Source organism: Balaenoptera ricei, chromosome 11 (genome assembly GCF_028023285.1).
Source record: "Balaenoptera ricei isolate mBalRic1 chromosome 11, mBalRic1.hap2, whole genome shotgun sequence".
In the NCBI taxonomy this organism is placed as follows: Eukaryota; Metazoa; Chordata; class Mammalia; order Artiodactyla; family Balaenopteridae; genus Balaenoptera; species Balaenoptera ricei.
In genome coordinates, this window is record NC_082649.1 from 5,022,834 (window position 1) to 5,050,725 (window position 27,892).

At 48.2% G+C, this 27,892-nt stretch overlaps 1 protein-coding gene across 2 annotated transcripts in view; it reads left to right on the forward strand.

The window, feature by feature from the left end:
* Positions 1-26,049, forward strand: part of LY86 (lymphocyte antigen 86) — a 52,848-nt gene extending 26,799 nt beyond the window's left edge. For both annotated transcript variants that reach the window (XM_059940632.1, XM_059940633.1), the window contains exons 2-5: positions 1,793-1,879; positions 3,479-3,607; positions 22,131-22,183; positions 25,659-26,049. In XM_059940632.1, the coding sequence (XP_059796615.1) occupies positions 1,793-1,879; positions 3,479-3,607; positions 22,131-22,183; positions 25,659-25,742 (353 nt within the window). In that variant the 3' untranslated portion in view covers positions 25,743-26,049. The remainder of the gene's footprint in view (positions 1-1,792; positions 1,880-3,478; positions 3,608-22,130; positions 22,184-25,658) is intronic.
* The last annotated feature ends 1,843 nt before the right edge of the window (positions 26,050-27,892 follow it).

The window sequence follows — 27,892 nt, forward strand, 5'->3', positions numbered from 1 at the left end:
ATGTGTCTCCCAGGGCAGCGATGCGGATGATTAAACGGTCTGGAACGCTCCCATCGACAAATGTGAGCTCATAGCTAAGCTGAAATTGAAACCAGTTATGAAACAGAACTGCCAGATGCCATATGCCTGCATGCAAAATATTCCGGGCAATCTTACTAATCAGAAACTTAACATACGTCTTCAAGGCTCCACTTTGTGAGTGCCTCTGTGCAATACTGGGGGGCAACTTTGTATTTATTTGTTTTTAAGTCTGGGTTTGAATCTTGACTCTGCCACTTTCTAGTTCTTGAACCTAGGTAGGTAAGTCAGCACCACCTCTCTGAGTTTTTATTTTCCCATCTGTGAAATGAGGACAATCATGCCTATCTCTCAAGATTGTCATTCATTCTATCAGTCTAGGTCTGGTCAGGAATTCAGAGACCCTGTCAGTTATTTCAACAGAGAAAATTTAATAGAGAGTGTTGGTTAAGCAGTTGTTAGAGAACCAGAAAAGCAGAAGGAAGCAGAGAGGAAGCAGCTACACCCAGAAGGCTATGAGCAGAGGACAGAGGTTAGGGTTGTTAGAACCTGGAAGCTTGAAAGAAGGGCCTGGGGAGCTGAGACGCTGCCAGCTGGGGAAGGGGTGATGGCCTCTGAGGCACCATCATCACAGAAGCTTGGAGCCAGTAGAGCTGAACCTCAGCTGATTCCAAGAAGGTGCAAAACTCCAATTAAAAAGAAAATAAGGCAAAATAAATAAAGTGTAGTATAAAGTAAAAAAAAAAAAAGAGAGCAAGAGAGAGCTGGACACTGGAATAAATTGCCACTGCCAGGGTGATTGGCCATCGCTGGGTGACACACTCAAGCATCAGCAAGCATGTAAGAAGAAGCAAGTCCTTCTCCCGTTCAGCCCCAGTCTGACCTCTGGCACATCTCTGGCAGGTGGCAAAGGAGAAACATGATTGAAGAGAGCCCCCAGCTTCACACAGCAGAGCCCTGAAGGCTGGATTTGAAGCTGAGGTAGCTTAATACATGGCCCGTTCATCCACTCGTGTGTGCATTTACGGAGTGCTTACTATGTGTCCGACTGCAAGGCCCTGTGCTAGGCACTGGGGAGTCTGAAGACTTAAGTCGATAACTCATAAAGTGCACAGTTCAGTGTCTCACATAACATAGACTCTCAGTTAAAATCAGTAGTCCTCTCCGGGGCCCAGTGGGAAACATAAAGGAAAAGGACATGGAAAGCAAAACAATACAAACAAAACAAACACTGGCTCTTGCCTTTAGGAGCTCTGTGTTTAGGTTAATTATTGTGGGACAAGTCAAAGAGCAAAGTACAAAGTCATACGTGCTTGTACACTTTAAAAAGTATTTCTGATACAGGAAGGAAGGAAGGAATAAAACAGGTATTGAGGACATGGGGAGGGGGAAGGGTAAGCTGGCACAACGTGAGAGAGTAGCATGTACATATATACACTACCAAATGTAAAATAGGTAGCTAGTGGGGAGCAGCCGCATAGCACAGGGAGATCAGCTCGGTGCTTTGTGACCACCTAGAGGGGTGGGATGGGGAGGGTGGGAGGGAGACGCAAGAGGGAGGAAATATGGGAACATATGTATACGTATAGCTGATTCTCTTTGTTATAAAGCAGAAACTAGCACACCATTGTAAAGCAATTATACTCCAATAAAGATGTTAAAAATAAATAAATAAATAATAATTTTTTTAAAAAGGAATTGCTGTGCATTTTGAATATGAGCTTGCAGCGTATGCAGTGGCCTCACACCTAATCCGTTGTTTTCTTCTTGGCAGACGCACTACAAGATTTTGGCTTCTCTGTTGACCAGTGTCCCAAACAATTAAAACCAAATCTCAACATCAGATTTGGAATCATTCTGAGTAAGTAAAAATTATTGACATAATATAAAACATTCCACAACCTCTTTGTGGCCCAGACACCCAATTGCTCGTATTTACTGCAGTGGCTGGCTGAACCACTGCACCCCATCACTCTCTGGAATTAACTCTATTTCCATTTTCATTTTCATTTCTCTCTCTGGGTAATATCCAGGTAGAGCAGAACTCTCATTTAATGCTGTGCTTTTGTACCAAAAAGACCCTAGGCACTCATTTGGATATTGCAAGCACCTGGAATCAGTATATCCAGCAAAATAAAGAAAATATTTTGAGCCTAAATATTGATGCCTGCTTAAGAGAGACCTTTTTTGCTTAGTTATCTCAGCCACAAACAAGTCTGGTACCAGCAGCATGGTTTATCTTTGCATTATTTCATTCCCCAAATAGCTCTTGTAAGTTCTTAAACCTTGACACAGGCAAAGACATGGAATATCTTCTCCCTCCACCCCAATGAATGAGCCAGAACGATTTCTGATTGTTTATTTTTACGTGGTCGTGTCATTACAGTTGGTCATTACATTGCTATAGCTGCTAGTGTATCTCCTTTCTAACACAGATTCATCAAAACCAGAGCAGACCTACTAGAGAATGGACTTGAGGATATGGGGAGGGGGAAGGGTAAGCTGTGACAAAGTGAGAGAGTGGCATGGACATATATACACTACCAAACGTAAAATAGATAGCTAGTGGGAAGCAGCCTCATAGCACAGGGAGATCAGCTCGGTGGTTTATGACCACCTAGAGGGGTGGGATAGGGAGGGTGGGAGAGAGGGAGATGCAAGAGGGAAGAGATATGGGAACATATGTATATGTATAACTGATTCACTTTGATATAAAGCAGAAACAAACACACCGTTGTAAAGCAATTATACTCCAATAAAGATGTTTAAAAAACAAAAAAAAAAAAACCCAGTGCAGAAGGAGTTAATAAACTGAGCATGTGGGATCACTCCAGAGAAATGGAGGGAACATTCCAGAGGCCAAGAACTCTCATGCATCTTCATATTTCCAGACCCTGCAGAGCATCTGGGCTCTATACCAGCAGCTCCATGGATGATTTAGGGAGAGACAGAGAGGAAAGAGGAATAGAAGGAAGAGCGGGTGAAACATAGAAGGGAGGGATGGAGGAAAAGGCAGAAAGTCGGGAGCCAGCTCTGCAGAGCTGCCGGAAGCTTCCTGTGTGACAACGGGACAATGTCTGCCCGGCATCAGCGGCGAGGGTAGGCAGGCTGGACCACAGCCCACTGCTCTCAGGGGAGGCACCTGGGACTACGTAGCTGAGACACTGTGGAAGCCAGACCCCTGGCCGCCACATTCAGGGGCCATGGCATCAGGCCAGGGAAGCAGGTCAACCACCTGCTCTAAGCAGGTGAAGTTCGTGAAAGGGCCGTGTTTCATCCCCAGGGCTGTCCCAGTAGCATCGCCCAAATGCTGTTTTACCAAAAAAGAAAACTGTTCCCCATACAGCGCAGACTTCTGGAAAAGAAAGGTCCTTCGGCTCACGCGTTTAGGAATTTTGAACACTTTGATGCACAGCAAAACCCACACTAACAGGAAAACTGGTCTTCCCTTTCCCTTCAGGGGAGGACGTCGAGGAGCTCTTTCTGGACATCGCTCTCTTCAGTAAAGGCCTGTCCATTCTGAACTTCTCCTACCCCATCTGTGAAGCGGACCTACCCAAGTTTTCTTTCTGCGGAAGAAGGAAAGGAGGTAGGTGTCTGGCTGGCTGATGGCCCAGAGGGAGGTAGACAGGAGCTTGCGGCCGAGGTCAGGACACCCAGGCCGGCGTCTGGCTTTCCCCCCTCACCTGTGGACGAGCTTCACCTCACGTATCATCACGTGTTGTATAAAAATGACCGCACAGCCCATCCCACAGGGCCTGCCTTCCGGGGGAGTGTGAACATCAAGTGAAATGTGCCCATCGGGTGTTTACAAAGAGAAACTTGTTACTGTTAGTGGTGGCACCATGTGAACAATGACTAGCGACAGAAAGAACAAATAGCTTCCCCAAATCCACTGAGATTCAGTGTTTCCAGGCTTCTCGTCAGCGGTCCCTTTAGTGGCGGGGTCCCCTCGATATACGCTGGCGGGATAAAATGAAGTTTTCCAAATGTCACTGTTGAACTGTGGTCGTTCCCTTTGAGTCAATGGCCAATAGGGACATTGGGTATCTTGACTCAAAATATATTGAATAGAAGCATGAAACCCACTGTATTATCTCCTCTTTCTCCAATTCACCAACCCTCAACCCTCTGCTATTCGTACCCCACTCTGGCCTGCCCCCCACCACGTCCTCCTTGCCCTCACCACCATCTTCACTGAGGCCCTGAGATGCCTCTGCGTATTTAACTAAAACTTGGGTCTGACCTGTGACTGACCTTCCCCGGAAGCTGCTCTCACCCCACTTCCCAGGGCCTCCTTCCCGCCTCCGTTGGCCAAGGGGGAGCAGACCCTTAATCCCACAGCCCACAAACACCTGCTTCTCTATTTCCACATTCATGCAAACTAGAGAGAAATCACCCAATTATGCTTTCTGAACAAACAATCGAGAAGAATTGGGGTCCCCTTCCCATCCTAAGGGATGCAGACGAGGGAGGTTTGTGCAGGAAAATGGGGGAATTTAAGGGCGTGCAGGCTGGAAGAAGCAGGGTGGACCTGGCTGTGATGTGCAGATGACAAGCCTCAGCTCCGCCCTCCCTCCCCACCCTCCTCCCTGCTCCCCGAAGTGTGGGACTCATAACTCAATTCTAGCACCTGCCATGTTGGCCTCTAGTTGCTCACTCCCCTTTGTCATCCCCAACAGACTTCCTGTGGATGGGGTGCTATCATCTCCATCTTCTTATTCCCAGGATATTAGATGTGCTGATACATAGGGAGTGCTAAGGACGGCACACGTACAGAGTGAAACAGCTAATGCAACACGAAGCACTGGTACCACACACTGTTCTAAGAGCTCTTCATCCAGTGAGTCATTTACTTCCTACCCCACCCTCAAGAGTTAGTATTATGAATACTCTACAGATGCAGAAAACAAGGCACAGAGAGTTTTAGGACCTTGTGCCGTCGCAGAGCTGGTGAGGGCCCCATGGCTTCAACCTGGGCAGGCTGGCTGCTGAGCCATAATCTTGGCTTCTAAGGAATGAATGAGCAAAGACCAAACGATGAAATGTATGAACGTGCCTTTTGACCGGGAGTTTACTTAAAATTACTTAAGAACTCTTTCTGGCCAGTGATCTTTGTTTTGAATCAGGATATTTTAAAATTCTTAACTAACCTACCAAAGAATGATTAGTCAGTTTTCCTTTCTCAACCTACTGGAAATATTTCTGATTAATCGGGTCCATTGATGTATTTCCCCAGCACGGTGAACTCTTCATGAGTTGGCCCCTATTTAACTTTTTCTACCTGCCCTCGGCCATGCCTGTACCAAACTCCTCACCCTACAGTCAGTCTCCTTCCCACTTCCTTCCTTCCTTCCTTCCTTCCTTCCTTCCTCCTTCCTTCCTTCCTCCTTCCTTCCTGCTTTCCTTCCTTCCTTCCTTCCTTCCCTCCTTCCTTCCTTCCCTCCTTCCTTCCTTCCTTCCCTCCCTCCCTCCTTCCTTCCTTCCTTCCTTCCTTCCCTCCCTCCCTCCCTCCCTCCCTCCTTCCTTCCTTCCTTCCTTCCTTCCTTCCTTCCTTCCTTCCTTCCTTCAACACTAAGTCCCTACTCTGTGCCAAGCACTTTGGGGAACCTGAAGATGAACCAAAAATAGTTTCTGCCTTCAAAGACATTCATGATGGTCTGAAGGGATTGGAGGTTCACAAGACAACTCTTCCAAGTTGCATTAAAGAGGTATAAAATGCCAAGGAAACTGGTTGGGTAGAGGTCATTCCCAATGGATTCAACCTGTTGGAACAGGGCAATCTGGGAAATTTAATACAGAATTATTTTCCTGATTGCCTTAGGTTCTTTGAAAGCCAGTTAGAAGCTATATATAATATAGCATAAAATGCTGATGGTCTGCAAGCATTCCTGATTTTACAGAATGTTTTGGAGGACCTCAAAGCATCTTGAACTGATAACTAAATAATCACCCCCCCGAGAAAGATTGACATCTTCATAAGCTGCTACCTCTAGCCGGCATCTACTGTCCTATCTCCTGTGTTTGGCTTATCTTTCCAGTGTTTCTCCCAAATAAGTATTCTTGAACCCAAATGTATGGTACGCATTCTTCCAAGCATACTGGCATAGTGGTATGCTTGGAAGTACCGCCAGCTTAGTAAGAAAGGACACATACTGGGCTGTCCTTCACTCCTCCTTCCTTCTATTCCCTGGATAAAGTCTCCCCATCTCCCTCCTGGACAATGGAAATGGCTTCTAGTTGGTTTCCCTCTCTCCCTACTGCTGCCAGCATAGTCTTCTCAAATACCGATCTAATCATGTCTCCCCTCCTCCCAAAAGACTCCAAGAGTCCCCATCTCTACAGAACAAAGTCTAAGTTCTTTAGTGACCAAAGTTCATCACACATTTGACTCTAGCCTGTTTCTAGACACATTCTGCCCCACGAGGATGCACCCTTAGCACCAGCTTTATCATAAGTCATTTGCCAGTGTCCGACCACACCCTGTGTTTTCACTCACATGACATTGTTCTGATGGTCCCCTTAGCCTCGAATATCTGTTCCCCCTTTGTCTTCTGCCCAGACCTAACTCAAGGATCACCTCCTCTGGGAAACCTTCCTCCAGTCCCCAGCCTGGTGAAATGCTCCCTCTGGATCCTCCTGGAGTATCACATTCCTACTTATCTCAGCTGAAATTATACTATATAGTGTGTGTGCGTGTGAGTCTTCCTTGAAGGCAGACACCTCAAACTGTGAACTCCCTGAAGGAAGGGGGAGTCTGTCTTGCTCCTTTCTATCTCTGCAGACCTGACAAAGAGAGCCTGGCACCGACTAAAGATGCAATAAATAATTAAATTTGCCTATGATGGGTTAAGTGCAAGTTTACCAGCCCACTTCAGAAGTGACCATCTGATAATGTTTATGCAGGCCACAGACAAAGAGCACATCAAACCCTAGTAAATCTCTTGGTCCTCCAAGTTTAAGAAAACTGAACTATTTTTTCTTCCGTGAATGGTTTTAATAAGTTTAATAAAACAGAAGAGATATTATTCCCCAAAACTGAGGTAGTTCAATTCAGTTCCGCAGCTTGAAAGGCTGGTGTTTATCTTATCTGAACACTGGGCAGCCCTGCAGCCATTTACTGGCTTTCTTGCTGTGGGGTTAATAATCGCACAGGTGGGCTGAGAGCCGAACTTGGGGAATTGCCAGGAAATTTCAAGTAGTATAAAACGATCAGAAAAGCGATACACAAATGCTGCATAAACAAATGCTTATGTAAATTACATAAGCCAGGAAAGAGTAAAACCTTACATTCAGAGGCTTCTTGGGTTATTACATTTTTTTAACCCACCCACAAACCTACTGCAGGAATGATTCTATTGAAAAGAAGTGATTAGAAAAGGGGAAAAAACGGCACCGATGAGAAGTGAAGTCAATTCAAGCTCAAACACCAGCGGTGGCTGGTGCCGTATTAAGGAGAAAGCTGAGTGCCTCCGGGGCTGCAGATCCTTATCAGCAGAGCGGTGAGAAGACTTGCTGCCCACCACAGGCCACACGTGACGTACGGTATCAGCCGCAGTTGAGTTGTGTGATGTTTCCACGGCATTACGATGCATTCCTCTGCACCCAGCAGGCTGTTCCCCAAGCCAGATAACACTACAGAATGGGTCAGGCTTAGTAAGACTGTGTGAATAAAATGTTGTTTCCTTTTCTTCTGCATCTTCCTCAGCTAGCTCCAAGGCAAAAGCACATGGGATTCAAAGAGCCAATGATGCTCTTTTGACATTCCCATTTAGGGTGTGATGGATAATTTGGGGGAAACAGCCTATATGTCCAATTATAGGGAATTGGCTGAATTCAGCCATTTTTTCAGCAAAACAAAGGTACCATCTGTTGTGCTTTCAAATGATGTTGTAGGAGATTATTAAGTTACATAAAAAGATACTCATAAGAATATTCTTAAGTGACAAAGAAACTGCTGTAAAAGAGTACCCACTATTGGATTTTGTTTTTATTAAAATGTATGTAAGTGTATACACCAAAACACTCTGAAATAGTATACACTTAGGTGTTAATCATGATTACCTCTAAATGGTGGCACTGCAGATCTTTATTTTCATCTTTTTGGAAATCTCTTTTGTTATTATAATAAATTTACAAGGTTGCTCTTTTAAATATTAGTTGATCTTTGTAGGAAAGACTAGAGAGGATGAATTCTCTCCCCTCTGGATAGTAAATAAGAGTTTTCAAAAAAGAATCATAATCTACTTAACACTCAATGATATTTGGAGTTACACAGAATCTGAATCAAACTGTTGGATCATCTAGTATCCATTCTGTACTCTTTCCCTATGTTCCCACAGCCCCCTTTACTGGCTGTGGGTTCATTGAGCAGGAACCAAAATCGGCCCCTGTTTTACTTCCTACTCTGTCAATGCTCCCCTGTTCCTTTCTCTCCTCCTGGCATCAGGTCATATAGATCCATTTGCTTTGCTTGATCTTGATGCTTTCAAACTGGCTCCATCACTGTTTACGACTGAATTGGGATTAAATTGAAAGTTCCTAGAGACCACACCTAATTACTAACCCTGAGGAGGGAAGCTGCAGTAAACTTCTTAATACCCAAGTTATAAGAGTAATGCCGGTAGAATCTCCATGTGGTTAGATAGTGTGTGTCTGCGCGTGTGCACACGTACGCACAGGATATATAAGATCATAAACTAGGAGACCTGCAGGGTAAGGGCTCTTCTTTGACACTTGACAGCAGTGATTGACATGGAGGAAACACGATGAGAGGACTTGACGTCATACATGTGTCAGAAACCCCGAGAAGACAGCAGTCCCGTGAGAACTGCTGACGCATGGTGCACCCATCCCTGTACATGTGCAACAACCGCTTTCCAGAAGGAGCAAAAATCTGTTATGAAATACACACAACAGATATTGACATACCTCACTTCATGCAATATATAGGCCACAGGCAAACATTAGTTGTGGACTTAATTTTAAATGCATCGGGAAAGCTTGGAATTAAAATAAATATGACAGCGACACGTTTTGCAAGCTGATGAGTCAAGAAATAATTGCTCCCTAGTTTATCTTTTGTGTAAATCCAAACTTACCTACGTTCAGTGTTTGTCCAAAGTGGGGAATACATCATAATTAGATGAATTTCAATATACAGCAGAGGAGATCCCCTGAGAACAGTTTTTCAGGTCTGGCATGACATTGCCCGCAAGGCAGATACTACCCCTGACAGCAGCTAAGGGCTGCTGTTGCAAATCTCACTGATTTCACACCTATGAACAGATGAAGGTGAAATCCTAGTGGGCGCTCTTGCCAGCCACCTGTCCTCTCTCCCTCTTGTAAACCTGGGCATTTCTTGTCTGTCCTGGTTCACGCTGAGCACGTGAGCCCGGCCATCGCCTGAGACCATCAGTTGCAGAGGCTTCTCAATCTGACTCTGTAACTATACAGAGTTCAGTCCTAACAGCTCTGTCTAGATCAGCAATTCACATTTCATCAGCTAGAGTTCCATTGCCCTTGCTGTCTCTAAGTGCTCCTTTTCTCGGGTCTAAGAAATGGAAGAAATTTGGAAATTGCTTAGATTTGGAAAAATTCCCACAAACACTTTCTGCAAAATGCCTCATACCTTGCACCTATAGGAGAAAACAGGAAAAAACACTTTCCAGGCAAGTGCTACCTTGAAGAAGGTCCACCGTTTATCTATGCCAGTGGCCCAAAAGCCTCTGTCAAGCACACCGCAACCTTACCTCGGGCCTCAATTTTCAACTGTTTTGCATTCACGGCCCACGTTATTAATAAATGCAGGCCCCAGGAACTCGGTCACTGATTTCTGCTCTAAAAGAAGGGGAATAAGGGGCTTTACCTGAGGCCTCAGTTTAAGAATACATCTTCTCTGGGGTAGCATCGCCTGCCTGTTTGCTCATCTTTGATTTCTGGGCCGTTGTAGACCTCTTGCTTCTCCAAGTTGCTTTGCTTCAGGCTTTCTGCTCTGCTGGTCCTTGGGATTTTTTTCCTCAGTCTCTCCCCATCCCAGCTTCTGGGCCTGTCCTTCACCCACCACTGGTCATAGCCCAGATGACAGTGTGGCCTACGTGGGAACACGTGTGTCTTGGTTCCGTTTCCTCTGGATGAGTCAACAGACCCCCGGAGGGAGTGATGGTCCTCTGCCACCTGGGAATCACACAGGTTCTCTGCCGTCATCATCCTCACTGTCATGTTAGAGCTGCAGGCAGCATGCTGCCAAAACCAATATTATTTTCTAAGAATTCTCTGCTGCCTGCCTCACCACTGGAGAGCGGGCAGCTGAGCCCGGTCCAGTGGTTCTCAAACTCGAACCTGCCTCAGGATCACTTGGAGGATTTCTTCAACCACAACTTGCTGGCCCCACCCCCAGTGTCCCCTTCAGCACCTCCGGGGAGGAGCCTGAGAATTTGCCAGGTCCCCAGAAGAGGTTGATGATGCTGGTCTAGGGACCACACCTTGGGGACCACTAGCCTGGTTACAAATAAGCACAAGGTTGGAAGCCAGACTTACATAGTGCCGAACCTTTACTGTCCCTTGTGGTTACGTGACTTCAGGCAAAATTACCCTGAGCCTTGGTTTCTGCATCTGACGACAAGGAGGTACAAGTGACTTCACGGGATTGTTGTGAGGATAAAATTGGACAATATATACAAAGCCCTTAGAATAGAGTCTGGCATACAGGACGCACTCAGTATGTGATAAATGGCAGCGACTTCCTGCAGCTGATGAGGGATTTCTCAAGCAAGGGCTCTGAGGCCCTGAAGTCATCATTCTCAGAGTGGAAGTCTGCATTTTAACAAGGCCTGGAGAGTCAGCAGAGACTTGGAGGCTTAGAAGTTTAGGACCTTTTTCCTCAGAGGTAGCAGGAGCCTGACTTTGGTCCAAGCTGTGTATTCTCTGGTAGCTGACAAAGCAGAGCCTACGCAGCCCCCTTTCGCCTCTGGGGAGAGAGTCCTGTCTGCATTTCTCATGGAATTGGAAATTTGAAGCACCAGCAATTTAGCCTTCAGCCTTTCTTCTCTTCATGTTTTATTCTTTGTCTGCATACTTCAGGTAGCTGTGGATTTCCTGCTTGTTATGACCAGGCAGCAGTTGCTGCTGCAAATTCATGGAGAATCAACAAAAACAGTGGTTTATTATTGCATTGGCAGAAAATGCCCACCCTTGAACTGCCAAAAACAAAACAATAGAAACAATGGTCACCCTAGGGAGGGTACCAGCAATGACCAAGTAAAAAAAAAAAAGGACTTTTTTTACTGAGAGAAGAAAGAAAGAAAGAAAAAGAAAGGAAGGAAGGAAGGAAGGAAGGAAGGAAGGAAGAAAGAAAGAAAGAAAGAAAGAAAGAAAGAAAGAAAGAAAGAAAGAAAGAAAGGAGGAAAGAAAGAAAGAAAGTGAGAAAAAAGAAAGAAAACATATTGCCTGTTAAGGAATCCTGTAGCCCTGGGAGCTTTCCCTCCATCTTCAAATTCAAGCCTTTTTGTAAATGAGCCAAGAATGTGTTGAACTTGTCCTTTGAAATCCATCAATTCTTTATTTTTGTTGAGCCCAGAATATTGAGGCTAATGATGACCAAGGACCAAAGAATTTTTAATTCTCTAAGACAATACGGGATCCTTTACAAATTCTTGGCCTGTTGTGGAATTTCATAAATCTGATTCAGTGACTTACACTTCTGTGTAATAAACATTTAAGAAGCTAGTTGAGAAGGCCAACTCCCAGCTCCGCTGTATCACTCCAAAACTCCGACCCCATGGGTGGCTGGTAACAAAGAGCGTGAGAGCTCTGAGACCCCCTGTCTGAGGAAGGCCACACTCTGTGATGTCTATTTCATCATTTACTGTCACACTGCTCTTTCCTGTGGCCGCCACAGGTGTCTGAAGATCAACTCAATATCTTCTCTTCTCTTTCCTCCCACCACCATCCTCTTCATTTCCATTTCTGGGACTCTAATCAGCCCATTGATGCACAATTTGTATTTTGAGAGTTATAGTAAATGCTTATCCACAGAAATCCAAAAATAGCTTGGTAGGGAAAAAAATTTAAATCCCCCTTCCCTTCTTACTGCCAGATGTTACAGATCTCACAGAGGAAATCTGGGCAGCAAAGACAAAAAGCCCTTGTAGGAGGAATGAAGTTGGAGAAAATCATTTCACCTCCTGGGCCATCCGTGACTTAATCATCAGCCCTGTCCAGTACAGTAGCCACTAGTCTCATGTGGCTCTTGAGCATCAGAAATGTGGCCCATCCAAAGTGAGATGTGCTCTAAGTGTAGAGTATACACCAGATTTTGAAGACTTTGTAAAAAAAATAGTATGAAAAAAGGATTTAAAATATCTCATCAATACTTTTATATTGGTTGTATATTGAGATTATAATATTTTTAATATTCAGGTTAATATACATGAATTATTAAATTAATTTCACTTGTTTCTGTTGCCTTTTTTTCAAATACAAATGACAAATGTGGCTCACATTATATTTCTATTAGACAGTGCTGACCTAAAACTGCACTGTCCAGTATGGTAGCCACTAGTCACAGATGGCTATTTAAATCATTTACATTTAAATTAAGTTAAAAATTCAGCCATGCTAACCACATTTCAAGCTCTTAATGGCCACATGTGGATAGGGCTGCCATATTTAATACTGCAGATATAGAACAGTTGCATCTTTGCAGAATGTTATATTGAACATCACTGACCTGGTAGTTTCTATATGGCTCTAAATTTTTTTAACCATCTGTCCTGAGTTCAGCTGTATGAATTTATGCTAGAAGTTTCACTCTCTAGTCCAGCCATAGGCCCGGGTACCTTCTCTTTTGCTGAAATCCTAGATTATGCTGGTGTCATGGTTCCAAAGGGCCCTTTGTTGGGACCCCAAATCCAAACAAGCCACCATTCTTGGCCCCTCTCTGAGTCCAAGATCAGTGTACTAGTTTCCTACTGCTGCTGTGACAAATCACCACGACCTCAGTAACTTGGAACACAAATGTATTCTTTTACAGTTCTAGACATCAGAAGTCTGAAATCAGGGTCAGCACAACTGTGTTCCTTCTGACGGCTTCGGGGGAAAATCCATTTCCTTGACGTTTTTAGTTTCTAGAAGCAGCTGGCATTCCTTGGCTCGTAGCCTCATCACTCCTCTCTGCTTCATCCTCACATCACGCTCTCCCTCTGATCTCCTCCCTCTTATGAGACCCTTATGGTTGCACTGGACTCACCCAGATAATCCAGGATAATCTCCCATCTCAAAATCCTTAACATGATTGCAACAGCAAAGTCCCTTTTGCCTTGTAAGGTAGTATTTACAGGTGCTGGGAATTAGCACATGGACATCTTTGGTGGGGCGGGGGGAGGGCATTAATAGCCTGTACAATCTCCAAATGGAAAACCAGTACAGCTTGTCCGACCTCTGCATACCATGACCATGTGAAGAGGCCAAGTAATTGTGCATAATCCAAGGAAAACTCATACTCTGTATGTTTTCAATGAAAAATATCCTCCTAGAAGTGACACTTCTGAGAACTTCACAGATCATACAGCTGCTCATGTAGCTGGGGCAAGACACGGGTTTCTCGGTTAGGGGATCCTATCACTTGCTCAGAAGAGGTTTGCCTTATTGGGCTGTTCTTGTCGCCCTTTGCCAGACCCCATAAAGCTCCCACCTGCCATGTCACCTGCCCAGAGGAGAAACTATTTGGCTAGAAGTCAGTGATGAGACCCATATGTGGGAACATTTCTCTAAAGGGAGTAAGATGGACAAGTCCTTATAGGAGTTTGTCACTGAGAAGAGGTCAGCGTGGTATCAGGGTAAAAAGAGCAGGGTAACAAGCACGTCTCCGAATGGCTGGAGAGGTGGGATAGCAGGACCATGAGTGAGTAAGCCCTGGAAGGATGCTCATTTTAGAGTCTTATAAATGATCCATTGCAAGTGCACAGTGAATGTCTCCAAATATAAATAACAGTAGGTTTGTAGGTTTCTCCACTAGTAAAAGGTCATACAGAAGATCTCACAAGCCTGTTTGAATGGACAGGGAAAGAAATCAAAGTGGTCAGCATGGGCAAAGCTAAGATGACTCGTGTAGGAGCCCAAACTCTGATTAGATAGTCATGAGCTCCAAAGTACCACTGTGATTCTGACAAGGCCAAGCTACGATTCCTGGAACACGCTGACCCTCCACGCAGTCAAAGGGGTCAACAATCTCGTGATATGCTGGGGATGAAACTGATTATGTTCTAACCACTGAGCCCCCAGTAGCAGCAGAAATGATCCTCCCAACGAAAGGGTCATCTGACATGCCAAGGAATCCCAAAGCTTTCAACTCCAGGCTTTTAAAGTTTACTTTGTACATTACAGGCTGCACCACTGGGTGCACTGCTCAGTGACAGTACAAGTCCATCCAGCTGAATGAAGGGGAAAAAGCCCGAGAGGCTGGCCGTGCGCCTCTCCCCTCCTTTCTCTGCTCCCTCTCCCCTCAGACTTGCTGGCTCCCTCCCAGCCGCGCCCACACCCCGCTCACCCTCCTCCGGGCACAGCTGCGGTCGTCACCTCCTTGTCCCCCTCTCTTCGCCCTGCGCTCGCTGGAAGGGTGACGCTGGAGCCGTCGCAGGGACGATCTGGGGCATCCATCCTCCTTCCTGTTCTTTGGGGCCAAAGTCAGAGAACAGGTTCCAGGGGCTTCAGATTTACATTCTAGGCTGCGTGGCGCCATCACCAGAAACAGGTCTAAATATATTGGCAGCCAGGTTTCCAGGACCACCTCTAGCTCCTACATGGCCTTCACACAAACTGGGAAAAGCGTACCTTCTGCCAGGAAGCGTCTCAGTTTGGGGTCCCGCCCCCGCCCACAGCAAAGCCAGAGACAAGGACTCAGGGGGTAGTTTATTGGATAGTGATGTCAGGAAGCAGGGTGAGAGAGGAGTGAGAGGGACTCGGGGCGGGAGGAAAAGCCAGGGAGCGATGTGTCAGGGACCTGATTACCAGCGTGGTGTAGGGTCGGCCCGCTGGACCCTTGGGGGACCGAGATGTGTGTCTCAGAATCATCCCTCTGAAGGTCAGGAGGCTGCGGGCATTTATCCCTGGATTCCAATCCTCCCTGGTTGAGGGCGTCCTCCGGGGGGCACGGTCGCCTGCCATGGGCTGCCGAGCAGCAGGAAAGTGGGAAGCCCTTGACCTGGGAGGATGCCGGAGAGCATAGTGGCTGTCACCAGAGCCGCCGTGACTCCACAGCGGGCTAAGGGACGCGGCCCGGGACACCGCGAGTCTCCGCTCCCACTCACGTCCCCCGGGGCCCCGCCTGCTCTACTGTACCGGTGTAGCTGCAGGATCACTCTTGAGATGGTGCAGGCATGCTCACAGCCTGGAAGTCCTCCTCTGACCTCCCCTCGGGCGGGACCTGCCGAGGCTCTAGAGGGTAACAGGCTACATGGCCCAGGAGACAGAGAAGCTGACCAATCAGGACACACCAAAAATATACAATAAAAAAATCCGATCTGGGTCTGGACTTAGCCTGGGGCTACCTGCCCACACCTGCCCGGAATCCACTGAAACCTTGATGGAACCTCAAGGCTTTGGGGCCTCACGGGGGTTCAATCGACAGCCGCAGCCGCCCCAGAGGCAGTGAACACTCCTCTGTGTCCCCACCCCAGGCAGGTTCTTTATTAATTTAAATGAGGGCCCTACCCAGCAACTAGCTCAGCACTGCCCCGGGGGACCAGAGATGCTGACACACCCTCTGGGGTCGGAGACCGAGGGAAGCGGGGCTGGTCAGAGCTCGGCAGCTGAAGATGTGGTTCACAAGTGGCCGCATCTGGTGCCTTTAAGGAAATGCCCGAAGGCAGAGAGGAAGGACAAGTGTAGAGTTGACTCGGAGTAAAGCGCTCACTCCCTCTCACTCCAGAGACGAGGCTCTTGGTCCGCCTGGAACCTCCCTCTTCACGCTGGGACCACTGCCCACAGCAGCCCTTGTTCACGCTTCCTAGACCCCATGACGCCACCCACCCACTGCACGGCAGGATGTGGGGTGTGTCCTCCCGGCTCAACAGTGCCCCCCAGTCCCTGGGGGCCAAACGGGAGTCAATGAATAAAGGATCCATGTAAAAAAATCTTTGCTCTGAATATACTAATTGGCCCATTTTTGATAAATTGTAGCCCTAAGTATTTTCACACTGTTAAGGACCTTAATGATGCTTAAATATTGATGACATTTTTATAATAAGTTTGAAAGACCGGAGGGAATTCCCATAAGATACTAGCAAGGGCTGGGAAATGGTGAGATTCCATCTAACGGAATCCACACAATCAACAAGCACTTCCTTCCAGGCCAGGATCTGCCCTGGTTACTGAGCAGCTCCCAGCCTCAGATCAGTCTGATCCACACTCTTTGGGACCTTTAATTTCCGCATTTTAATATCCATTTCCTCTCTAAAAAGACACTGTGTGCCAACCACACAAAGATCTGGGTCCCCAGAAAAGCTGATTGGCAGAAATGACTTCAAGTATTCAGAAGCAGAAGGGTGAAGTTCTTTAATTCACTGCACATTAAAAACTGATCAAGATTCCAAAAGAAGGGAAGGAAGAAGTGGGTACAGATATACTGGGGCTCTTTTTATTGTATTGGAGTGTGAGGACGTTAATTAAAGGAATCCCAGAATCAGAGATGATCTGAAAAAGGAAGGAGCGAGAATTTAATTTTAGGTGTTGTTTCATCAGGTTAAAAAAAAAGATAGTTTCATGAGTTACTTGCAGCAACTCTCAGGAACTTCGTGGGTCCCCAGAAAAGCTCCAGTTGAAACTGTAAAGTGAAGAAGATCTAGTTCATGACACTTTCTCACCCCAGTAAAGGACCTTAATAGTGAAGCACAAATTAGCAAATCTTGGAGCATTAAATGAGCAAAACAAAATGCTAGATAGCATGCGACTGGTGTTCTTCCAAGAGCAGCACGCATCTATTTTCTAAAACAGAAGTTTAAAAAATAAAAAAAAAAAGACACCAGCAGCACTTAGCAGTTGTGCACATGGGCTCAGGAAGAAGATTCCCAAACCCAGCCTTGGTGTGTTTCTCAGCGTCCCCTACGCGAGCCGTCACACCTCACTCTCCTTCACATCCAGTGAATAATTGTACAACGAACAACTGCTGTCTCTACCCTTACTGGGGACCCCAATCTTCTCCGTGAGCTGACACACAAGCTCCTAGGCCTCTCAGTGCCCTGCAGGTGAGGGGTTCCTATTTCTATTTTGCAAGTGCAGAAGCTGAGTCGCAGGAGAGTTAAGCAAATCATCCATCAACACTTAGTGAGCAGGAGAGCTGGGCCCTGAACCCGTTCTGTCAGCCTCCAGGGTCAAGCAGTTTGCGTTGTGTCACCTTAGAACACTAAATGGAAGTATGAAGTGGGTACAAGACGTGTCCGAGGGAATCCAACCAGACCTGACACGGACGGGCACACTCACTCCCGTCCTGGGACCCTGCTCCGGAGTCAGCTGTGCCCCATTCTCCGAGGGCCAGCGGGAGGGATCTTAGCTGGTTCATGCCCCTAGCAACCATGGTCCCTGAGCTGCAGACAGGGAAATCCTAGTCCAATCAACAAAAGCAAAGGGATTTTCTTGAAAGGCCACCTAAGAGTCACAGAATCGGCGAGAAGGCTGCAAATGGACAGCTCTAGATTGAAATGAAGCAAAGCATCTCTTGCCAAAGCACATGGGTCCCGAGTCTCTTTGACCCTCTGCTCAGATTGTCCTGACTTGGGTCAGCGTGTCCACTAGGGAGGAGATAATAGATAACGTCCTAAAAAGGAACCACGTACTGGCAGCTGGGCCCCTGTGCTGCACAACCCCAGGGGCAGCATGGATCCTAACGTGAACGGTATGCCCTGGGGCTGTAGACCCTCGAGCCCTACGGATGAAACCCGGCAGCCCCTCTGAGCTCTCCGCTCTCTTAGGTTCACCGCCCACACCCGCTCCTCACTCCTCACACAGTTAACTCTATAGCTAGTCATTGTCTCTTCCCCAGTCGCACTGGAAGATTCCTGAGGATATGATTCAGGACCTCAACATTTCTATTTCTAATACCACATCATACAGAGCAGCAGTTTCCAATAAACCTCTTGCTTATATCCACAACCAAATATGTTTCCTTTTAACAACGAATGGATCAGTACATTTAGAGCAATGAAATAGGAATGTCTTCCCACCCACCAGGTTTGCGTGTCACCCCTGCAAGGTACCAGGAAGTGGCCATGGGAAGGAAGGGTAGGACATGGGCATTGAACAGAAGCCAAAGGCTGTGCTAAGCACGGGTCTTCTGGTAGAAGTTCAGGTCTCGGGTTGCCCTCATGCCCCTGATATGGTTCCACGTGGGCAGCTGCTCTGGCACCAGCCACGCTGCCCTTGCCCCTGTCCCTTAATTGGGGAGAGTTTGGTCTGTCTGCAAATACTCACTGAGCAGCTGTTAAGCATCAGGTGCTGAGTGAAGCAGGAATTCACCGTGCCATTAAAGAGCCCGGTACCCAACGCCATCAATAAACCGATAAGCGTTTGTTCTCCTGCATCCTCCCCCACCATCCCTCCACCCTCATCACCACATTGGCTGCTCTGAGTGGCTCCTTCCCTAATCCTGTCTTCTCTGTCAGCACGTGCCAGGCCTGGACCCTTCCAACAGGAGGAGGATTACAATAGCAGGAGCAAGAATGAAGTTGGTGGGCAAACCGCATCCTGGCTCTGGGTCTGCTCATTTGATGGCCTCATTCGTTAACCATATATTGCACCCCAGCCGTGTGTTAGGCTCTGCGCAGTGTACAGGGAGCTGTGTAAACCAGGAGACACAGAGGCCCTGACCAGAGAAGGAAACAGCCCTGTAAACAAATGAGTACTGTTCTGGGTGCTCAGTGATTCAGATGGTTCACATAATATTCTTGTCTACTGTGGTATCAGCACCTAGCATAGCGCCTGGCCTCTTTTAAATGGACGCCGGTAGTGTGGGTTGGCGGATGAACTAGGCAAGTCCTAGCTGAGTGTTTACCACGTGCCCGTCCCTCTTCAAACTCTGTTACAAGAGTCTTACGTGTGTTAAATGTGCACAACATATGGGGTGGATATTATTATCACCCCATTTCCTGATAAGGAAACTGAGGCACAGAGATGTTAGGTAATCCGTTTACTTGGCAAGAAAAAGAGTCAAGATTCAAGCCCAGCCCGGATAGTCTGGCCCCAGAGTCTGTGCCACTCTGCTCGTCGTATGCTAAGTGCACGGTGCTGGGGGATCACAGAGGAGACGGCCACCATCTGAGGTTTCAGTATTCAACACTGACACGAACCCACCCAGCACCATGATGTCTCAGCCCCTGAACCCACTCACCTCCAACACCCACGCACCCCTTTCCGCCTCAGCACTCTCTCCCATGTGAGCCCTGCACGTGGTCACTGCAGCAAGGGCGCCATTTCTGAAATCTCGCCGTCAAGCCGTTCTCCCTGTGGCTTTATCAAGTCCTCCAGCTCACGTACTCTAGGTCGTGGATTGCAGTGATGGAAACTCCATTCAGCCGATTCCACCACAGATTTTACTATCGATCAACCCCTCCCGCCTTCATTGTCTCCCTTACCCTCCTCAGATTCCATGGTCTGTTATCATCAACTTTCCTGCGTCTCTTCCCAACAGCCTTGCCTTCCTCTCCTTACATTTGTCCAGGAAGACCCCAACCCAACCATCTACCCCCTCTGCCCTTGATCAGAGCTACTGAATGTTGCTGAGAAAATACGCATCTGGGCTGACTGCAGTCTCTTGAAATTTATGCCACAAATCTCAAAAAAAAAAAACCCAAAAAACAACAAACAAACAAACAAACAAATGCAACACTACCTAGCAGTCCTACCGTTTTTCAAGTAAGTTTCTTCCCCACTGTCCACGACGACTCTTAGAAACCAGCTTCTTGCTCCTCAGTGTACCACAGCCTGCACCGTCCACTTTCCTCCACCTCTTTGCCCATGACCTTCACTAAGAAACAGAAGTAATCAGACAGGAGCCTGCCATTGGTCCACTGGCCAATCTACAAATCTGCCTACGTCTGAACCTGTTCTGCTCTGTTTTCTCTCCTATAAATATGGGAGCAATTCTTGTGCTCCTCTCAGAGGCAAATCCCTCCCCTCCCACCTTCTTAAACACTCATCCTTTCCATTATTTCCTCTCTTCTGCATCTTCAATCTCTCTCAAGATCATTAACTTCAAACTACAAATATGGTGCAGTGTCTCCATCTTAGAGAAACAACCTTCTTAACCCACACCCTCCTCCAGTTTTCATTCATTTTTTCTGCTTCTCTCACCTCCGTATCAGTCTTCAACTCACCCCATTTGGGCGTTTGTTCTCACTTCTCCAGTGCTCTTGTCAAGGTCACCAAATGACCTCCATGTTGCCAAGTCCATGGCACATTTCTGTCCTTATCTTACATAACCTCTCAGCTGCATTCAACATGGTTGACTGTACCCTCCTTTTTGAAAACCATCCATCTCCTGGCTTCCCCCCCCCCAACTCCCTGGTTACCCTCCACTCCCTGGTCATTCCTTCTTAGTCTCCTTGGCTGTTCTCCCCTCTTCTCCCTAACTCCTGAATGTTGGAGGGACCCAGGAGTGGTCCTGGTCCTTCCCCCTTCCCTGCCTGTTAATTCTATCTTCCTAGGGGAGGTCTCATTCTCATCCTGACTCCAATAGGTCCTAGCTCTATCCCTGACCTCTTCCCCCAAATTCCAGATTCATGTGACCAACTGCTTTCAAGGACCCTTAACAACCACCTCCCAGAAATAGGGCTCTTTAGTTAACACGCACACACACACACACACACACTCACTCCTTCTTTTCGAGCCTCCCCCATCTCAATGAATGGTACCCCATCTACCCAGATGCTCAGTCCTAAACCCTCCCGATACCATCCTGATTCCATTAGTTTTCTCCATCTCGCCCCTACCACCACGCTTCACCAACCCATCGCTCTCCTCAGCCACTAAACATCCTCCACTCTAGGCCTCTCCACACAGCGGAATGATCTCTTCAAAGCATAGATTAGGTATCTTCCCTTGACTTTTTGCCACCTGGCTCCTTTCTGTGCCCTCAAGGTCCTGGAACATCTGTCTCCCCTCAGTCTTTCCAATCTCTTCTCAACATGGACCCTTGTGTTCACTCTGCTTTGGTAAATCCATCTGCCTTCCATCCTTCCACATTCTCAAACTCTTTTCCATATCAGGGCCTCTGTCCTTATTCTGCGGCGCTGCAGTGCTCTTCCCCCAGCTCTTTAAATAACTGCTATATTTAAAATAGATAATCAACAAGGACCTACTGTATACCTCAGGGAACTCGGCTCAATGTTCTGTAATAACCTAAATGGGAAAAGAATTTGAAAAAGAATAGATACGTGTATATGTATAACTGAATCACTTTGCTGTACACCTGAAACTAACACAACATTGTTAATCAACTATACTCCAATAGAAAATAAAAATTTTAAATAATAATAATAATAATTGCCTCATTCTCCTCCCTCAGGGAGATCGTATCATGCATCCACCGTCTCCTTAGAGATGCCTTCCCGGACCAGCCACCTTCTCAAAACATGGCATCTCCCAGTGTGTAACTTTAGCAAATATTTATTGAGTGCTTTCCAGACATTGTTATCAGTGCTTTATGTTGATTAACTCTCTTCATTCCTCACAGCTCTGTTATTGTCATTATTATACACATCTTAAAAACGAGGAAACAGCCCAAAGAGATCAGAACTATCCAAGGTCAATCAGTTATCAGAAGTTGTCTTAGGATTTAACCTTGAGCGTCCCAGGGCCAGCCTGGCCTCCTAACCATCACTCCATCTGCCTCCCTCCCATGACCTGCGTGTCTCCTTCTCGCACTTTTTACAGTCTGGATGCTATCTCGTTTAGTGATTTATGTACCCTCAGCCTCCTCATTAGAATATAAACAACGTTTGGACAGAGACCTTTGTCTTCATCAATGGATCCCCAGAGCACAGTAAGCACAGATAATAGAGCAAATCGTTTTTGTTTTCAATGATTGAATGACCTTACGTGTGTTTTGTCTGTTTCTCCAGAGCAGATTTATTATGCCGGCCCTATCAATAATCCTGGATTTGAAATTCCTGAGGTAAGGTTTTGGTTTTCTGTTTTGTTTTGTTCCTTAATTATTGTATCTAGCAGTTTCTCAAAGAAGGAGACGCAGAGAAGGAGGAGGAAGGGGCAGGGAGAGGAGAGCAGAGGAGGAGGTGGAGGGAATTAAACTAAAAACTTAAAGCTTTTGTGTGGCCCATCACGAAGAAAACCCTTTCTCAGTGAAGCGGCTACCTCATCGTGGGCACTTACTAATGCTTGACGCACAGGTTTTGGCATTTTGGTATTTAACACTTTTGTCCTGTGGGGCAGCCCCTGTGTAGACAGCTCCCATGGGGAAGGAGCCTGGGGCCCTGTCCAGCAGGTTGGCCGTGTCTGGGGGGCCTCCACATGGCTGGAGCTGTTGAGGCAAGGGCGGCAACCACAGACGGGCTGGTCATTCAGAGAAAGTAAGAAACACACAGCCCGGAAAGCGTAAAGCTCCCCAGTTACCGTTCTCGCACAGTATTCACGAGCTACCACCCAGTAAATAGAATGACCACGTCCTGCACATTCACTAGTGAGTTTCACAGCTACGAGTAGATATTTCCTCTAATTCCTTTTCATTCAATATACTGGGACTTTATGAAACAGCTGCACTCCAGCAGCTCTGACATAGCGAACCATTCTCCACACACCACTCCTGAGAGCGTCCTTCGGAAAAACATCAAAAGAATCACAAAAATGTAATCATTTTCATTTTTTGGTCTTCAACTTCATCCTTTGCGTCTTCCGAAACCTGATACGACTCTAGAAAAGAATCTCCTTCTCCATAAAGAATCTCTCGAACTCGTTTCATTTCCCTGTATGTTTCCTTTCTGTCCCAGCCTCTGGGTTCCTCAGTTTCAAGCCATCAGGTCTCCAGACTATGTTGGACTTTCACTAGTATTGCTCTGGCAGCTGGGAAGTGTCCAGCCTTCCAGAGTTTTCTCCTCAGGCTTTTCAGCGTAGTATGAGAGTTGCGCAAACTCTCTTCCCTTCTAGGATGTGAGACAATTTCTCTCACATAGTTTTTGCCTTAAACCTTTGCCATTTGAATTCTTTTTCTTCCCCCATTTTCCTTTGGACCCTCCCCACACCTCCACTGGAGACTGACTTAAAATTTGCAAACAATTAACTTTTGTCTTGCATTATTAACTTTTTAAAAAAAAAAACAGTTACTCTTAGCAATTGCTGTGAAATAGAGGCGAAAGAACTTAAAGTCGCAGGATCACTTTGAAAGAAAAGGTAGCAGAGATGTAAAAAGCTTTATTGCAACCACCTGGAATGCGTGAGTGAGTGCATTACCTGCGTCCTTCAACAACAAACGGTGCTCCTCGGGGCATTGCCCGACGTGAGACTAAGACAAGGCCAGGTCACCTGGCCCCTGGCCTCCTTGTTCAAGCATCCACAGATGTTCTCTGCCCAGCCCTCCTACCTCTTCCCCTTCTGGGACTTGGACCTGGGGAGCAGAAACCTGGCCAGCCCTGACCCCGCCCCAGCCAGGCCTGACAGGGGACAGAAGCAGAGCGGACACATGTGATCTGTCACGTATGCAGCAGAGGCAGCTGGAGGCCTTAATCCCCAACTTGAGCTCCCACGCTGGCCCAAGACCAGCCCGGCCAGCCCCGGCGCCCCTGGCTGACAGCCAGCCTGCAAGGCTCAGAGACTTTGCTTCCTAATATGGGACAGAAATGGTGTGAAGACGTTTGGTTTTAAAAGACCTGCCCCAGATCCCGCCTCTTCCCGCCAAATCCCCCAGAGATGGGCTTTGTGCTAATTCTACCCCCGCTTGGCCGAAAACTTTTCCACTCAGCAGCCAGTCTTCAGTGTCTTGGTATTATTTTCTTTTTAACACAAGCAGCCCCTTGGCCCTGATTGAAGTGCTGCCTGCAGCGTGCATCTGTCTACGGCTGCCGCTTTCTGACTTAGAATTTAGAGGCCCTTTGGGCTTCCAACTTGGATGCCAACTGGCAGGTAGGGCCTGAACTGTGTAAGTGCAAAGGGTGCAACTACAAACTCCCACCTGACCAATCCAGTGCTCTTCCAACAGCAGAAAGGCCCCTGCTCTCTGTGCGTCAAATGTGCAAATGTGAGACGCAAATGTGAGCTGGTCTCTACTCAGAACTAATTCTCTAACTTTTACGCTCTGATTTAAACTCCTAACACTGCTTCTGAAATCACAGCTGCTGATATCTGAGCAGACGCAGGGAGCCTAGACCGTCAGAGACTCTTCAAGGTGAAGGGTGCCCGAGGTCACCCTCAGCAGCCCTCACGCCTGAGACACCATCGGTGCTGGGGAACCCACTCACCCCTGGGCCTCTGCTAATTGCTAGAAAGCTCCTCTCTCCTAGCCCGAGACCTTTCACGCAACATCTATCCAGTGGTCTGATCTGTTCCTTCCCTCCGGCTTATACAGATTAAATGTCTTCCCATCCTCGGGTGACAGGCTCTTCAAAGATGTGCCAGAGTTTCCTGAGCTTTTCTTCTCAGGACAGAGAGTCTGCAGATGTGGCCCTACCACGTGGCTCGCGGGGCCGGGTGGAGCTTCAGCCACGAGCACGGCCGACGTGGCTCAGGCCTGGGTTCCTTCTGCAGCTCCGCGCGCGGCTTGGCTGGCATTCCCCGACCACAGAGCGGGTCCCCTGCAGTGCGCTGTCGCCGGAGAGGAACCCTAAAAGGCAGAAATACTTTCTCTAGCGGAGCGTTTGGGTTTCATGCCGTTGGATTTTGCTCCCCCAGCTGCCTCCCTCTTCTCGGGAGACGACACTTTATCCCTCCTGTTGCTCAGGCCAGAGTCCTCAGGGTCACCCCTGACCCCCTCTCTTTCCCATCCACGTGGGTTTCCTCAGCCAATCCTATCGGCTCTTCTTTCCGAATCCACCCAGAATCCCGCCCCTCTCCCCATCTCCACCACCTGCTCCAAACCTCTGCCACCTCCTACCCCGTCTTACTGCTTCCTACCTGCATCCCTGGCTCTTTTCCACGCGGCAGCCAGAGGGATCCCGCTGACAGGCACATCGGGACAGGCCACAGGACAGAAGGAAGCCATCCCCAGCCTCTTCCCCTCTCCTCCTGTGGGCCTCTCCCCCGGAGCCCCTCGGCCCCTCACTGCCCGCAGTCGGCATGGCGCGCTTCCGTACCACCGTCAGGTCCTCACCCCAGCGTCACCTCCTCAGGGGACCTGCCTCGACCACCACCCTCCCTAAAACTGCAAACCAGCACGCGCCACCCCAGCAACCCCTGGCCAGCCCAGCACCCCCATGGGAGCTCCGTCAGGAACATGAGACCCCTCGGGCTTAGCCATTCATCGTGGGCACCACCTGTCTCTCCCAGCGAGCCCGGGGACCACGGCGGGTGGGTACGGCCTGTGTGGTTAGACTTTATCCCCGGTGCGTAGAGCGGAGGCTGCATGTGGAAGGGCTCGGCAGCCGCTCGCTGAAAGTTGATGGTTCTGGGCTCACACACCTCCTGCTTTCCCCGTATGCCTTCAGGGAGAGTACCAAGTTCTGCTGGAACTGTACACCCAAGACCGCTCCACCGTGGCCTGCGCCAACGCCACCATCCTTTGCTCGTGAGCACCTCGAAGCGCGGCCAGCTGGCCCGTGGGAACCGCGGCTCCTCACACTGACCCTGCCGTGAGGAAGGACCGGCGGACCACAGAGCGAGCCTCTGCGGAGGCGCAGGTGCTGATTTCAGCCCCAGGACCAGCGGTCCCCGGCCTCCGCGGATGTAACGAAGCCCCCGAAACATCTGCTTCTCAGGAGCTCCCGGGGGTCATCCAGCAGTCTTGAGGGTCCGTCCCTCTTCCCTAAGTGCTCACCTGACGTCACTCACCTTGTTTCAGCTGCTGGGGGCCCTTCCTTGGTCGCGCAAAATAAAGAAACCGGCACCACAATTGTGCCTCGTGGTTTGTTAAGGAATCTTGGTACAATCCTGCAGCTCTGACGTAAGTTCCTCTGCACACAGAGCCAAGGGCTGCCACGGCATCAGCGATGCTGAGAGATTCAGAACAGTGGTGGCAATGACTTCCCCGTTCCTTCTCCCGGGGAAGCCCCACGCCCTGGACGTGAGGGGCCAGAAGCTGACGAAACCTCACAAGCAATACATCACAGTCCCCTGAACAAACCTCATTATCCTGAGTCGTGGCTGTCCCGGCCCCAGCGCGCCATGGCCCTCGTGAATGTGTTCGTTAATCCACTCAGCAAGTCACGGCCGATCACTCACATGCTGGGCCCCGTACTCAGCACTTAGGCTACTCCAGGGAGCAAAACAGGCACTGCCCCTGCCCTCGTGGAGCCTGCGGTCCCCTGGGATATCAAAACGCCACATGTCCACCAGGGGCCACATCATGCATGTACAGAGATACCTCCTTTGCTGCCCCCTGTAAATGACGAGGTTGCCTGTCTGTTGTCAGAGCCGTTTGGTGTCCCTGTTGTCTCCTGTCCCCAGATGTGCAGAATCCCTGGGGGGGCTCCACCTCCCCTTCCCCATCCCGTGCTCCCCCCGCCTCTCTCCTTCCAGCATCCCTGGGCTCCACATCTGGCCCTCTTGCTCCTGCAGAGGGGCCGAAGTCGGCAGACTGGGCTGACCTTCTCAGTTGATAAAAGTGCCACTGCGTTAGAGAGTAAAAGAGAAAAGAAATGCATGGTTTAAAAATGTTTGTTGCTATTAATTACTGTCTGTACATAGTTGAACTACCCGGAATAGCAGGCCATAAATGCCTGGTGAATCCAAACCTTAAAACCAGCATCTGAGGTTTTCTGGGTTGTGGAGAGAGAAAATTATAGCAGTGTCCTCGCCTACGCCCAAAATGCTCCAGAGAAAAGCCCTGCTGTGGCCATGCCAGGCTCGGGGGCAAACCTCTGAGCACACACAGCGGACACTGTTGTGTACCCAGACGGCAAACTGGATTGCTGAGCCTTCTCCATCCCCTCCGGTGAGACATGTCCCGCTCCCTTTCCAGAAACATCCCTACATCCAGTTAAGGGCCCTGGGTGGATTCCGAGTACTCACATGTTCCAACGGCTCAGGACAGCTGTCACAGCCTTCCATAGACAGGGACAGGGAACAGGGAAGAAGCGGATCGAGCTGTTCCCTTTCCTGTTCTTCACTCTCTTCTTAAAATTCATTGAGAGTGTGTGTGTGTGTGTGTGTGTGTGTGTGTGTGAGAGAGAGAGACAGAGAGACAGAGAGAGTGAGAGAGAAAGAGAGGAGAGAGGGAGAGAGGAAGGGAGAAAGAGGTTTAGTTAAACAGAGATTTCCACACTTGCACAGGCTGACCCTGGTAGCCTCGACTGAGTACACAGGAGCACATAGCTGTTGCACAAAGGGTGTAATTTGAGGGGGGAAAAAAAGTGTTTCTCTGCCTCCAAAATATGTCTGTCCTTAGCGTGGGCCTTACATTTCACTGAGTTTCACTCCTGCAAGTTGAGAAAGCTTTTTGCTGTTTATAACTCTCCTATTAAAAAATACAAACAGTCCTGGTAGGAGAAACGCCAGAATCATTATCATAACTCCGGCAGAACATAATAACGAAGACGAAGTTTGGAACTGTCATCCCAGGAAGAGGGAGGTGTGAAGGGGCTGGTGGGCAACCCAGGGCAAGCCCTCTTAGCTGGTCACCCACGTGTGCCTGGGGCGGGGTGGGGAGGGGGGTGACCTGCCAAAGAACTTAACTACTTCTCATCTTCTCATAAATGATTTGCCACTGTTTCAAAATCACCAT